Source organism: Macaca fascicularis, chromosome Y (assembly GCF_037993035.2).
Source record: "Macaca fascicularis isolate 582-1 chromosome Y, T2T-MFA8v1.1".
NCBI classification, from domain to species: domain Eukaryota; kingdom Metazoa; phylum Chordata; class Mammalia; order Primates; family Cercopithecidae; genus Macaca; species Macaca fascicularis.
Window position 1 is genome coordinate 6,593,647 of NC_132903.1, and position 14,458 is coordinate 6,608,104.

Below are 14,458 nucleotides of genomic sequence, written 5' to 3' on the forward strand. Positions count from 1 at the left end.
AAAGTAAACGAACAAACAGAAATGAAGACTTATGCCTTTTTTCTCTAATTCTTGGAGAGGCTTTGGAGATGCTACTTTATAATATTCATAAAGATGCCTTGAAATTTTCTTAAATTTTAAGTTTAAATGAAATTTTGCTTAAAAATAAAACACACACAATATCTAGTCATCATTGTTTAAAAATAATGCAACTGATTACATTGGTGCCTTTCTGGGCAAGATCTTTCTGTGATAAGTGGTTTGAATCACAGAGTAGATAGTCAATACCCTCTCATTTTCTTGAGTAGCATGATTATATGGCCAAATAATTGACATGTGAATCACAGTGTCATCAGGGATTCACACAAAATGTTCATGCAACACAGACTTCCTTCCAATGAGTACAGTATTAAATGGTACAGCATAATATTGAACTAAGGAATGTGCCATAAAGATTCTGGCAGTTGTACTCAGTGCTCAAACGTTTTATAAAGTTAGAGAAGAAATTTCTGGAGGGGAAGCTAAGAGACATCAGATTCTCAGAATCTAGGAAGAAAATGCTTCATGAGAAAAATCTGAGTGGCAGAAAAGTGTAGTAAATGTTTGAGAAATCATGAAAAATACCACTACCAGCTATGATGTGAGCTAACATTTATGGATCACCAGCTGTATACAAGAAAACATTCACATGTTACCAGGGAATCAAAAGGATTGAAAGACAGTAATAAGCAATATTTATTTATATGTGATTTTTGTTTGTTTGCTTGCTTGTTTGTTTTGAGATGGAATCTTATTCTATCACTCAGGCTAGAGTGCAGTGGTACAATCTTGGCTCACTGTAATCTCCACCTCCCTAGTTCAAGCAGTTCTTCTGCCTCAGCCTCCTATGTGCTGGGATTACAGGCATGCGGCATCACATCAACTAATTTTTATATTTTTAGTAGAGACAGGGTTTCACTAATATGATTCTTTCAAAGCGCTCATTACATCAGAAAGTTCCTCGTGGAAAGAGTTCCTCGTGGAAAGAGTTCCTCATGGAAAGGAAAGAGTCATGTTTCTTGGCCTTAATTATTTTAGGATGTAATGAGGATGTTATTTTGCTTACCCTAACTACATAGGTATTTCATAATCTAGGTTGATGTTCTCGTTTTTAAAAATATATACACATATATATTGTTGTGTGTAATATGTGTATATATACACACATATATATGATTGTGTGTGGTGTGCATAAATATAGATGTGTACATATACATAATCATATGTATGTGTATATATGTATATGCACGTATATATATATACACACACACACATATGTTTAGGGGTGTGTGTGTGTGTGTGTATATACCTGTTCAAAGTTATTTGGTTTTGAATACAACATTTCGAGGGGTATCTTAGGGCAATTAAAACCAATTTTTTATATATATATATATAAAACAGATATATATATATACACACACACACATATATATCTGTTGTGGTCTATGTATGCATGTGTGTGTAGAAGTTATTAGGTTTTTGTTTGTTTTCTTGTTGTTTTTTGAGATGGAGTTTCGCTCTGTCATCCAGGCTATAGTACATTGTCGTGATCTTGCCTCACTTCAACATCTGCCTCCTAGGTCCTAGGGATTCTTGAGTCTAGTCTCCCTATTAGCTGTGATTACAGGCATATGCCACCAGACATGTATAATTTTTGTATTTTTAGTAGAGATAGGGTTTCGCCATGTTGGCCAGGCTGGTCTTGAACTCCTGGTCTCAGGTGATCTGCCTTCCTCAGCTTCCCAAAGTGCTGGGATTACAGGCATGAGCCACTGCACCAAGTGGCTATTACATTTTCAGTACAACAGTTCAAGAGTTAGTTAGATATGTGTGTGTACATGTGTGTGTGTAATATATGTAAACATCTATGGGTGTATTAGGTTTTTAATACAACATTTCAAGAAGCATATTAGGAGAAATAAAAGTCAATTTTCTTTTCAAAATGACTTGTCTTAATAAAATGTATTTAAAAATACCTGGCAAAATACAATATTAGTTAGTTCCCATTTTTAAATACACTGTGATTTAATCTCAAGCTCATAGGTCCTTTGAGATAATATTGTCTATCAGCTGAAAATTCAAACAAAATAGGAGATGCATATGTAAATATAGTAAGATTTGTATTTCATTCCTGAGAGCAGAAACATTTCAGTAGTAAAATTTGAGATAAAAAATGCTTATGGAAGGATAGACAATGCTCTAGGACTCTAATAGTAAGCACAGGAATGTGTCAGGAAGCCATACAATCTTTAGATTCATTTTGATTCCTACCTGAAAAAGTGTCATTTCTTGCTAAATCCAGCAAAGCAACAAAGAAAAATTTTTATTCACCTTTTTCTCTCACTGTTTTTCCTAACCCTAACCCTATTTCCTGACCCTGTTTTATTTCCTAACCCTATCCTATTTCCATTATTACAATAAAGCATTTTTGATCTGGTAGAAAATTAGAATTAGACCTTGCTTTTACTGTCATCACAACAGCATTTTATCAAGTTTAAAAAAATAACAAATGGCATAATTGTTATATACTGTATGCTAATCAAAATTATTTTATTACCATGTTATGAATTATAATTTATAATTATTCTCAAAATTAACGAAGAATAACATTGCATTTCCCTACTTGAGACGAGAATTAGTTACACATGCTACATAGAGGGCTGTATTTATCATTGTTTTTCACAGCTGGTATGACTGTTTCTCTTATAATAGAGGTGGGCTTGCAGCCAAGAATGCATGATTCATCCAACATTTATTTACCATGTAACTTATATGTTCTGGATGTTTAAGTAGTTATTGCAAATTAGGGAATATGGTGATGAAATATGGTTAACTGAAAATTACAGGAAACACCTGTGTTTTCTTTTTGCTAGCAATTTAGCAAAGAGAACTAATTCAACAAGATATCATGTTAAATATTATAATTCATTTGGTAAAGAAAAATGCCAAATACAGAGAATAATTGAGGAACTTAAGGTTTTTTAGGAATAGAATGTTGGGATGAACAGGGAATGCCTTTCTGAGGAAATGGAATTTAAGCTGACCAATTTACAGGAGAAAATGTGCTTTGCAAATGAGGGGAACAGCAGAATTCCCAAAAGTTCTAAAGGAAACCTGATGGTGAAATGTGTTACGCCATGTTCATGATGGTATATTAGTTGACTTTTGCTACATAAGAAACCATCTCAAATCTAAGCATCTCAAACAACTTTTACTTAGCTAAGCATCTCAAACAATCTCTCTGTAGGTTATGATTCTTGGTTGGAAATCTGGGCTGTGCTTAGCTGGGAGGCTCTTCAGCCTAGAGTCAACTTCCAGGTCAGTTGGATGCTTATTGGCCAAGCACTATCTCAACATGGTGCCTGTCTCTGCTCATGAGTAATATCATCCTGTAACAGGCTAGTGAGGACTCTTCATGGAAACTTGTCAGAGTGGCATGTAGATGTGTTCAAGTTCTCTTACAGTGAAAGCTACCTAGTGTCAGTGTCACCTTGCCGATCCAGAACGTCCAAATAAGTAAATCCAGAAAGATACAAATGAATGGGCAGTTTCCAGGGGCTGGGGGGAGGAGGAAATGGAGAGTGACTACTAAGTGGTACAGTATATTTGGGGGAATAGGGGATCATGTAAGTGTTCTGCCATTAGGTATTGTTGACTATTACACAGATTCATGAATATATTAAAAACCATTGGATTGCATACTTTGACATAGTGATGTGTATGATACACTAATCATATCTCAATTAAGCTATTTATATACCGATCTCTATCTAATCTATCAATCAAATAAATTAAGACCGTCTACATATATAGACAAATAGAACAGAAACCAGGCACGGTGGCTCACACCTGTTATCCCAGCAATTTGGGAGGCTGAGGTGGGTGGATCACCTGAGGTCCAGAGTTTGAGACCAGCCTGGCCAACGTGACGAAACCTCATCTCTACTAAAAACACAAAAATTAGCTGGGAACGGTGGTGCAGACCTGTAATCTCAGCTACTTGGGGTGGCTGATGCAGGAAAATCACTTGAACTGGAAGTCAGAGGTTTCAGTGAGCCGAGACTGCACCATTTCACTTCAGCCTGGGTGACAGAGCAAGACTCCATCTCCAAAAAAAAATATTAATAAATAAATAAATAAATAAAACAGAATAAGGTAGGCAGAAACAGACTCTGGTAGATGTAAAACTTGACATGTAAGTAAAGAGCTATAATACCTATGTAGCTGAAAATTGAACTGTTATCTAAGGAAATAATTCAAATAACCGGTATACTATACCATCAGATAAATAAATTCCAGTTGACTTATGACCCACATGATAAATAAAACTTTAAAACTGTTAGAAGAATATGTAATCAAATAAAATGTCTTTATGTTTTTGGATTAAATAAATAATGCTTTTTTTTTAAAAAAAGGAGACATTATGGAGAAAACAGTGATAAATTATAATACATATGCATTTTAAAGAATTACTTTATATAATTAAAAAGCAATAAAATAGTTAAAGGCAACAGACTAGATATCTCCAGTGCTCAACTGTGTAAACTTGGGCAAATTACTTAATCTCTGCATACCTAATTTTACTCACTATAAAATGATATTAGTTACACATCTCATAAGGTAGTTACAAAAAATATATATTAAGAGCTGGGCACAGTGGCTTTCACCTGTAAAACAGTACCTTGGGAGGCTGAGGTAGGAGAATCACTTGAGGCCAAGAGTTCAAGATTAGCCAGAGAAAAATAGTGAGATCCTCTCTCTACTAGAAATTAAAAAAAAAAAAAAAATTAACTGGGTGCAGTGGTGCACACCTGTAGTCCCAGCTACTCAGGAGCCTGAGATGGAAGGATCACTGGAGCTCAGGAGTAGGACACTGCAGTGAGCTACAAATGCTCTCCCGCCTGTGTGACAGAGCAAGACTTCGTGTCTAAAAAACAAACAAATGAAATGCAAATTCATTATGCATAAAGCCCTTAGAACAGTATGCAGCAATGATATGCACTGTTAAATGTTTGCCTTTACATCCTCAAAAAGAGGCCAGCATCCATGAATGCAAAGATTTCCTGCAAACCAATAACAGATGTTCAGCCACTCAAAAATTGTCTTGCTATTCAAGAAAAGAATTTAGAATGATCAAGACAGCAAATATAGAAATGCACATGTGCACTAGTTTTAAGGAACTTGCAAATTGAAATATAAACTGTCAATATTTTAAATATTTTATACACATCAAAGTGGCAAATATATTGTCTGATAATAACAAATGTTGGCAAGAGGATAGGGGGTACAGAGTTTTCTTAACTGTTAGTGAGTGTGTAGCATAATACAACTTGTTTGGAAAGAAATATACCAGGATATACTGAAGATAAAATTAGTACTAGACTATTTGTCAGTTAGCTACTACTGCATAACAAAGCACTCTAATATTCATTCCCTTAAAACAATAAGCACTTACTACTGCTTATCAGCCTATGCATGTTGTTAACTAAATTTATTTTGGTCTTGGCTGTGCTCATTGATGTGTATTTATTGTTGATTTGGGGTGAGCTCTCTCAGGTAACTGGGGGTTTGCTGGAGGTAATTTTGCCTAGGTTGGCGCCAATGGGTTCTTCTTTATATCATCTCTTGTTTTCCAATCCACTAGTCTGCATTTTTCAGAAGGCAGTGGTAGAGTTTCAAGAGATTAAGAATATTTATGTGGGATTTGAGTTCCAGTCTTGGAAATAGCACATCATTATATGTTTTTCTTTTGGAAAAACACAATTATAAAGCCACTCAAGATTCAAGGGGTGAAAATACAGACTGTATCTCTGTGTATAAAGAATAGCAAATTCATGGGATGGATTATAGAACCAAGGACACCTTTGGCCTATCAATCGACTACACCCTGTAATTCAACGTTGTCTATCTAGTAGTTATGTGCCCTGGAACTGGTGTCTTCAAACTGACAGAGGCCTTTTTAAAAAATGTTCAAAGTATGACTCAGCTGAAAGTACCAACTTTCAGGTACTCAATCTCCAGCTCTTATCTTTCCTAAGCCTTCCTGGTCACCAAAACCTCTTCCTGTGGCCCAAAAGGATGACCTTTAGTATGCAAAACACATTTGTACCAACCTGCCAGGGCTTGTAATAAAAGAAATATCCATCTGAATGCTGCTTTCTGGGAAGCCACTTTACTGAAAGCTCCATAAAGTAAAACCTCCCAGGCAGGTATGGTGGCTCACACCTGTAGTCCCAGCACTCTGGGAGGCTGACAGAGGTGGATCACCTGAGGTTAGGAGTTTGAGGCCAGCCTGGCCACCATGGCAAAACCCCTTCTCTACTATAAATACAAAAATTAGTTGGGCATTCTGGTGCATGCCTGGAATCCCAGCTACTTGGGAGGCTAAGACAGGGAGAATGGCTTGGACCCAGGAAGTGGAACTTTCAGTAAGCTAAAATCACTCCATTACACTCCAGCCTGGGTGACAAGAGCAGAACTCCATCTTACGGGGTGGGGGGGAGGGGAAGCCTCCCATCTTATACATACTTCTATTAAGAGTGAAGCTTGGTCCTGTTCTCATGGTCTTATTTCAGAACAAGAAAAAATAAGCTATAAGTTATCTAAGGCAATTCTTCCAAATGCAGAAATTGAACTTTACTGTCAAAAACCATTTTTTCAAAGTGCACATACGTTGGGTGAAGCCCATCAGTAAATGATCCAATCTGAAAATCTTCTGAAAGCCATCTTTCAATTTCACTGTGGTAGTAGTATTCAGGTGGAGGTTCAGATAGATTTCAGAATATATGCATGCAAGGTTTTCCCCAGTCAGAGTCTGTTCGCTGGGTGTATAAGGAAAGAGGGGGTGTCCAGGTTGTGTATCTGTTCTTCTCATCTTTCTGGGACTACTCTTGTTCCTTCTGTGCCCTCCTCCTCCAATCCATGCTTTCACTCAGAGCAGCCTGTTTTCTTTGCTCCCATAAATATATTACTGGCCCTAGCTCTTCTATGCATATTTAGCAGCCTTAACACTCTTCGTCACCATCCACCCTTCTATCCTCAGACTCTCCTATCAGAACAGCAGAGGATCCTAAATTCATGCATGCATTTTCTTTTTTTTTTTTTTTTTTTTTTTTTTTTTTTTTTTTGAGACGGAGTCTTGCTCAGTCACCCAGGCTGGAGTGCGGTGGCGCGATCTCGGCTCACTGCAAGCTCCGCCTCCCGGGTTCTCGCCATTCTAGTGCCTCAGCCTCCCAAGTAGCTGGGACTACAGGCGCCCGCCACTACGCCCGGCTAGTTTTTTTGTATTTCTAGTAGAGACGGGGTTTCACCGTGTTAGACAGGATGGTCTCGATCTCCCGACCTCGTGATCCGCCCGTCTCGGCCTCCCAAAGTGCTGGGATTACAGGCTTGAGCCACCGCGCCCGGCCGCATGCATGCATTTTCCTGCCACGTTGGAATTATCTTTGTGCATGTCTGTCTCTGATGTTCATTTCCTTCTTCAGTGAGAGTATGTATTTACCTCTTTTAGCCAGGACTGTATGGCATTACCTCTCTTAGCCAGTTAAAAGATTCAATACATATTTGTAGAAGGAGTGGGCTTATCATCAAATAAACCCATGTGTCATGGTCAGTCTGTGAAGACAGACCAGTCACCTCCTTGCTGCAGAGAAGTGGGGATTATAAACTCTTCCCCAGTTGCCTTTCTGCACTGGATTACAAGATTAAGCCTGTATTCCTCTGTGACCAAATGATAAAATAATCAATCACATCCACATCTATCATGGCCAAGAAAATATTTATTTCCTCATCTCCTCCCACAGGCAAATTGCCCTGTATGGAAAATAATGTAGTTAGCTAAAAAAGCGTATTTCTCTATGTAAGATAACAATACCAAGTTGAAAATTAACCTTGCCCTCTTAAAAGAAAGGAATATATAGTAAAATAGGAACTACTAAATACATTTTAATATACTATCTCATGAAGATCAATAATGCTAAGGTTGTTTTTCACTATTTCCTTATATTGCTTAGATAACAAGATCACATTTGTATTTGATGACTTTCGATGATGATTTAGATATGTAAGTGGCAATAATATTAATATATATTATAAACAGATTTAAATTATTTCCTGACACATAATGTTAACAGCAGTACATGTGACTTTGAGATTTTCCTTTGATGTTAATATTGACTTTCACAATAGTCCTCGTTTTCCAAATTCTTTTCTATTTTCTTTTTTGTTGTAAGGTCTAGCTGTGTCACCCAGGCTGGAGTGTAGTCACACAATCTCAGCTCACTGCAACAGGTTCAAGTGATCCTCCCATCTCAGTCACTTGAATAGTTGGGATGACAGGCATGTACCACCGTGTCTGGCTAATTTTTTGTGATTTTTGTAGAGATGAGGCTTCACCGCATTGGCCAGTCTGGTCTGGAATTACTGAGCACCACCTACCTCAACTTCCCAAAGTGCTGGGATTAAAGCATAAGCCACCATGCCCGTATCATTTTCCAAATTATTTATGAAGTGTTTCTCTTACATCCATAACATTAAATACTATTTTTAAAAAACTGACTTTGAAAATAACATAGATAAAGCACTAAATGTGAACATCAGAAGAACAGGTTAAAAAATGCAGGAATATTCTTCAGGATTAGGGAGATTTAGATTTTTTTTATAAAATGATATTTAAATCTTAATAATAGAATGACTGTACTTTTGTTTAGAGTATTTAAATCCCATTTAGAACCAGTTCTGTACAGAGGTTTTACAGAGATGCTAATTGCTGTATGAAATGGAATATTATTCTGGTATTTTGAGGAAGGGTAGACATAGAGAAGAGAAAGGAAACTCACAGCCTACCTAGGTTTCACTTGGGTTTTTTTGCATGTGTGTGTGTTCAAGCCACAAGCTGGGTTTATTCTTGAATAAACACTAGCCAAATTGTTTTTCCTGAACCTTCTATTACCTGCATTTACATAGACCATAGTTGTATCCAAACTAGATAATCAAGATGACTTTTTTGTTTTAAAGACATTTAGTTAGTTATACTTACATGGACAGAGCAGCAGTTTATCGAAAAAGAAAGAAAGGATTAAAAAATTAAACATACATAGGAAAGGCAGTCTCTAATTATGTTAGTGGGGTCAGGCTCTGCCAAATAAGACTAATTTAAAATTGGGATTTGGCAAGTACTTTCTATCAAACTGTCAGCAGAAGTTATTTTTGCAACTAACAAGCTGATTTGGAAATTTGCATGGAAAGTCAGGATCTAGAACAAGCAAAAAGACCTTGGAAAAAGGGAAGAAAGGTGGAGAGCTTCCATTTCCCACATGCAGAAAGCTGAAACTGGACCTCTTCCTTACACCTTATACAAAAATTAACTCAAGATGGATTAAAGACTTAAACTTAAGACCTAAAACCATAAAAACCCTAGAAGAAAACCTAAGCAGTACCATTCAGGACATAGGCATGGGCAATTCTTCATGACTAAAACACCAAAAGCATTGGCAACAAAAGCCAAAACAGACAAATGGGATCCTTTTAAACTAAAAATCTGCATAGCAAAAGAAACTATCATCAGAGTGAATAGGCAACCTACAGAATGGAAGAAAAATTTTGCAACCTATCCAACTGAAAAAGGGCTAATATCCAGAACCTACAAAGAACTTAAACAGATTTACAAGAAAAAAAAAAACAAACAAACCCATCAAAAAGTGGTTGAAGAATATGAATAGAGTGTCTGCAGCTAAAAATGTATGAAATAAAGGTCATCATCAGTGGTCATTAGAGAAATGAAAATCGAAATCACAATGAGATACCATCTTATGCCCTGTTAGAATAGCAGTCATTAAAAAGTCAGAAAACAACAGATGCTGAAGGGGATGTGGAGAAATAGGAATGCTTTTACACTGTTAGTGGGAGTGTAAATTAGTTCTACCATTGTGGAAGACAGTGTGGCAATTCCTCAAGGATCTGGAACTAGAAATACCATTTGACCTAGCAATCCCATTGGGTATTTACCCAATTCATTTGGGTATATACCCAAAGGATTATAAATCATTGTACTATAAAGACACATGCACACGTATGTTTACTGCAGCATTATTCACGATGGCAATGACTTGTAACCAACCAAAATGCCTACCAATGATAAACTGGATAAAGAAAGTATGGCACATATATACCATGGAATACTATGCAGCCATAAAAAAGGATGAGTTTATATCCTTTGCAGGGACATGGATGAAGTTGGAAACCGTCATTCTTAGCAAACTAACACAAGAACAAAAAACCAAACACCACATGTTCTCACTCATAAGTGGGAGTTGCATAAGGAGAACACATGGTCACAGGAATGGGAAAGTTACACACCCGGGCCTGTCAGGGGGTGGGAGGGTAGGAGAGGGATAGCATTAGGAGAAATACCTAATGTACATGCTGGGCTGATGTGTGCAGCAAACCACAATGGCACATGTATATCTGTGTAACATACCTGTACGTTCTGTACATGCACCTCAGAACTGATATATATTCACTTGGGTATAAATTTGGACCAATGAAATATAATTAATTACAGTTGGCCCTTGAACAACACAAGGTTTAGAACCCCTGCACAGTCGAATATTCACTTGTAACGTTTTACTCCCCCAGTACTTAACAACTAATAGCCTACTGTTGACTGGAATACTTACCAATAACATAAACAGCTAATTAACACATCTTTTGTATGCTATATATAAAATACACTGTATTCTCCAAATAAATTAAGTTAGAGAAAAGAAAATGTTACTAAGAAATCATAAGGAAGACAAAATACATTTACTTCTCATTAAATAGAAGTGGATCTTCTTGAAGGTCCTCATCCTCATCTTCATGTTTAGTAGGCTGAGGAGGAGAAAGGAGAGGAGAAGTTGGTCTTTCTGTTTCAGGGATGGGTGGTAGAGGTGGAAGAAAAATGTAGATCTGCACAGTTCAGACCTGTATATTTCAATGAGCAGTTATAAAGAGTTTAGAAATAAATCCTTCAATTTATAGTCAATAGATTTTTTTAATGGTGCCAAAACAAAGGAGGCAAGGATAGTCTTCTCAATAAATGGCATTGAGACAATTGGTTATTCATATGTAAAAAGGCAAATTTCAACCCTTCCCTCTTATTATACCCAAAAATGTATTCAAAATGAATGGCAGATGAAAATGTAATAATTAAAACTCTTAAACTTTTAGGAAACATCAACAACATAGGACAATGTCTTTAGGGCCATGGATTGGGAAAGATTTCATAAATATGAGTTCAAAAGTACAATCATTAAAAGAATTGATCAGTTGAACTTCAAAAGTACAATCCTTTAAGGAAAAGCATTGATCAGTTGAAAGTCATCAAAATGAAAACCTTTTGTATTTTGAAAGTCACCATTGGGAAAACCAAAACATAAGCCGTAAACTGCGAGGGGAGTTTGGCTAATTATGTTCCTGATAAAAGACTTTTTATCTAGAAAATGTGTAAAACAAAAAAAACACTATTCAGTAATAAGACACAAATTATTTTTTAATGGACAAAAATAAATTATTAAACATGTCACCAAAGAGAGTATACATGAGAAGATACTTAATATCATTAGTTATTAGACATTAGCTAAAAGCAAATTAAAACTACAGTGAAGTCAGATGTGGTGGCTCATGCCTGCAATCCCAGCACATTGGGAGGTCAAAGTGAGTGGATTATTTGAGGCGACAAGTTCAACATCATCCTGGCCAATAGGAAAAGACCCCATGTCTACCAAAAATTTAAAAATTAGCCAGGGGTAGTGGTGCAGGTCTGTAGTCCCAACTACTTGAGAGGGTGAGGCATGAGAATTGCTTAAACCCATGAGGTGGATGGAGGTTGTAGTGAGCCGGATCACACCACTGCTCACCAGCCTGGCTAACAAACCAAGACTCTATTTTGAAAAATAAAAACAAACAAAAAAACCCTACAATGAGACAAAATTTTACGCCCATAAGTATGGCTATAACAAAACAAACAAAAAAAGATATTAACAAGTGTTAGCTAGGCAATGGAAAAAATAGAGACCCTTTATATCACCATTGGTGAGAAGGCCAACTATTACAGTTCATCTGAACAATCATCTGTCCGTTTCTTAAAACATTAAACATAAATATGCCATGTGAGATAGCAATTTCAACCCTAGATATCTATGTAAAGATATGAAAACATATATCCATGCAAAAAATGGTAAACAAATAATTGTTCCTGGAAGCATTATTAATAATAATAAACAAGTGGAAATAGACCACATGTCACTAAAAAAAAAATGGATTCAAAAGATGTGGTATACCCATACAATGGAAAATAAGTTAACCATAAAAAATTATTGATGCATGCTACAATATAGATGGACATTGAAAATGTTATGTAAAGTAAAAGAAGCCAGATGCAAAAGACTATATATTATTATATGAGTTCATTTATATGAAATGCATAGAAAAAGACAAATCTTATAAAGACAGAAATTGGATCAGCAAGGCTGTCACTCCAACGCACCCACCCAAGTCTGATTTTAAAGGATATGAAGCCCCATTAAATGGACATTAAAATTTAAGTTTTGTTTGATGTATGGAAACAGTAATATCAAGTCTTGGTTTCAAAATATGTTTAACCTTTTCTGAGTTATATAGAACAGGAAAATATTTTTTACTCGAAAATGTTGGACATGACAGTATTTCCCCTCTGCCTTAATCCACTTATCCTACAACCCTATAGGAAGGCAAAGACTGTTTTAATTGATTGACACAGTAAAAGTTATTGATAGTTGGATATGCACACATGGGCTGCATCTGTCTATAAAAAGGAAACAATGGAGCCAATTTTTTAAGTAATTCAAGCAAAATTAAATGTTCACATCTTTTAAACCTGGAAGCTATAAAAAACAAAATGGTACTCTGTACACAAAGATCATAAGCTATTTTTTTGCTATCTTTAAGCCTCTTCCTGCATTTTGCCTGTATTTCCTATGCAGATATTATTGAGGTGATCAGGTAGGTGACTTCAATTTTTATGTTTTTCAACAAATTCAAGTACCAATAACTTTCAAATGATATTTAATAGCTATTTTAAACACAGAGGACCTAGTCTATAATATTTTGTCCTGATGTAAATACTTACTGCAAGTAGTAGATGGCAATAGAAGAAAACAATACTGAATAATGGGTAGTGGTTCTTTAAACACGGAGTAGAGGTAAATCTTAGAGATTTAGGACATTTCTAACTTTTTGAGATTGTGCAGTTTTAAGTTTTTAATGCATGCAATTAATGTCAATTTTATGATATTTTGATTAAAGTACTCTCACGCTTGCTGTATGTGCTGTATGTATTTTTGCTTGCCTTATGAAAATTTCTAACCGTACTGTATCAGTAACATTTCAAAAATGTATTTAAATTATAACATGTTAAAACCAAAGGACTGTCAAAGATGCATTTCTTTTAAGAATGTGGGAAATACTTTAATAATTTAATTTTCTCCTTTTTTAAAACTCACATTAGCATTTTTTTTGCAATAGCATCATTTTAACCCCCAAATGCATATTCACAGGATAAATAGCATTTTTTACAAGTAACATTTTGAATTTGTTCTTCTTGACATCTTTATGTTTATATGCATTTTGCATTTCTCTATCTCATTTTTTTGAAATCCAAATGTGGCCAATTTCAAGGTTTTGTGTTACATTCATTTTTTTTTCTTTTACTAGCTAGCATCTCTCTTTTACGGATTTTTCACAAATGAGATGTTTTTGAATTCTCTTTCATCCCTTTATTTTCCTTTTCAATATCACCCCAGGAACCATCATAAAGAGAAACGATGATGATATAACCAGTAATGACCGTGGTGAAGATAAAGGTATTTTTTGATTTTTTCAAAGCTCAACCCTGATGCATGATTTTATATCTATCTATCTATCTCTCTCTCTTTTTTTTTTCATTTCAAACTGTTTTTCCTTCCCTTATTTGACTCTAGTACACTTTGGTGTGCTTCTTTATTTTCTTCTTGTACAGAAACCACTGTCATTTTTAACCCCAGTTACCATGTACAAGAGATAAATCACTGTGTGGAAGTATAAACATTGTGTCTGTACATGAAAAGTGTAATGAAATATTGTTCACAGAGAAGCCCACCTTGTTTTTCTTTTTTTGGCTTGGTCACAAGAAGAAAAAGTAGAATTTTAAAATATGCATGTATAGTCTCTTTTCTCCCTTCCAAATGTTATTTTGTAAGTTAATACACTACTTTGGAGCTTTGGTGTTCCTAATTAGTTTTGCAAACTGCAAAACTCTGCAGCACCTTAGAATAATTTTTTCAATGGGACTGAAATTTCAGTTTTGTTTGTTTGGTTTGGTATTCTTTGCAAACATATTGATTCCAACATAGGCATCCAATAATCTGCTCACAGTGAAGTACAT

The 14,458-nt window shown here is 35.7% G+C and overlaps 1 protein-coding gene across 12 annotated transcripts in view; it reads left to right on the forward strand.

The window, feature by feature from the left end:
* The window catches only part of LOC141409544 (neuroligin-4, X-linked-like), a 322,452-nt gene that overhangs the window by 165,448 nt on the left and 142,546 nt on the right, over positions 1-14,458 (forward strand). For 9 of the 12 annotated variants that reach the window (XM_074030584.1, XM_074030590.1, XM_074030586.1 and 6 more), the window contains one exon: positions 13,839-13,898. The exons of the other annotated variants lie outside the window; for them this stretch is intronic. In XM_074030584.1, the coding sequence (XP_073886685.1) occupies positions 13,839-13,898 (60 nt within the window). The remainder of the gene's footprint in view (positions 1-13,838; positions 13,899-14,458) is intronic. 12 annotated transcript variants of the gene reach the window in all.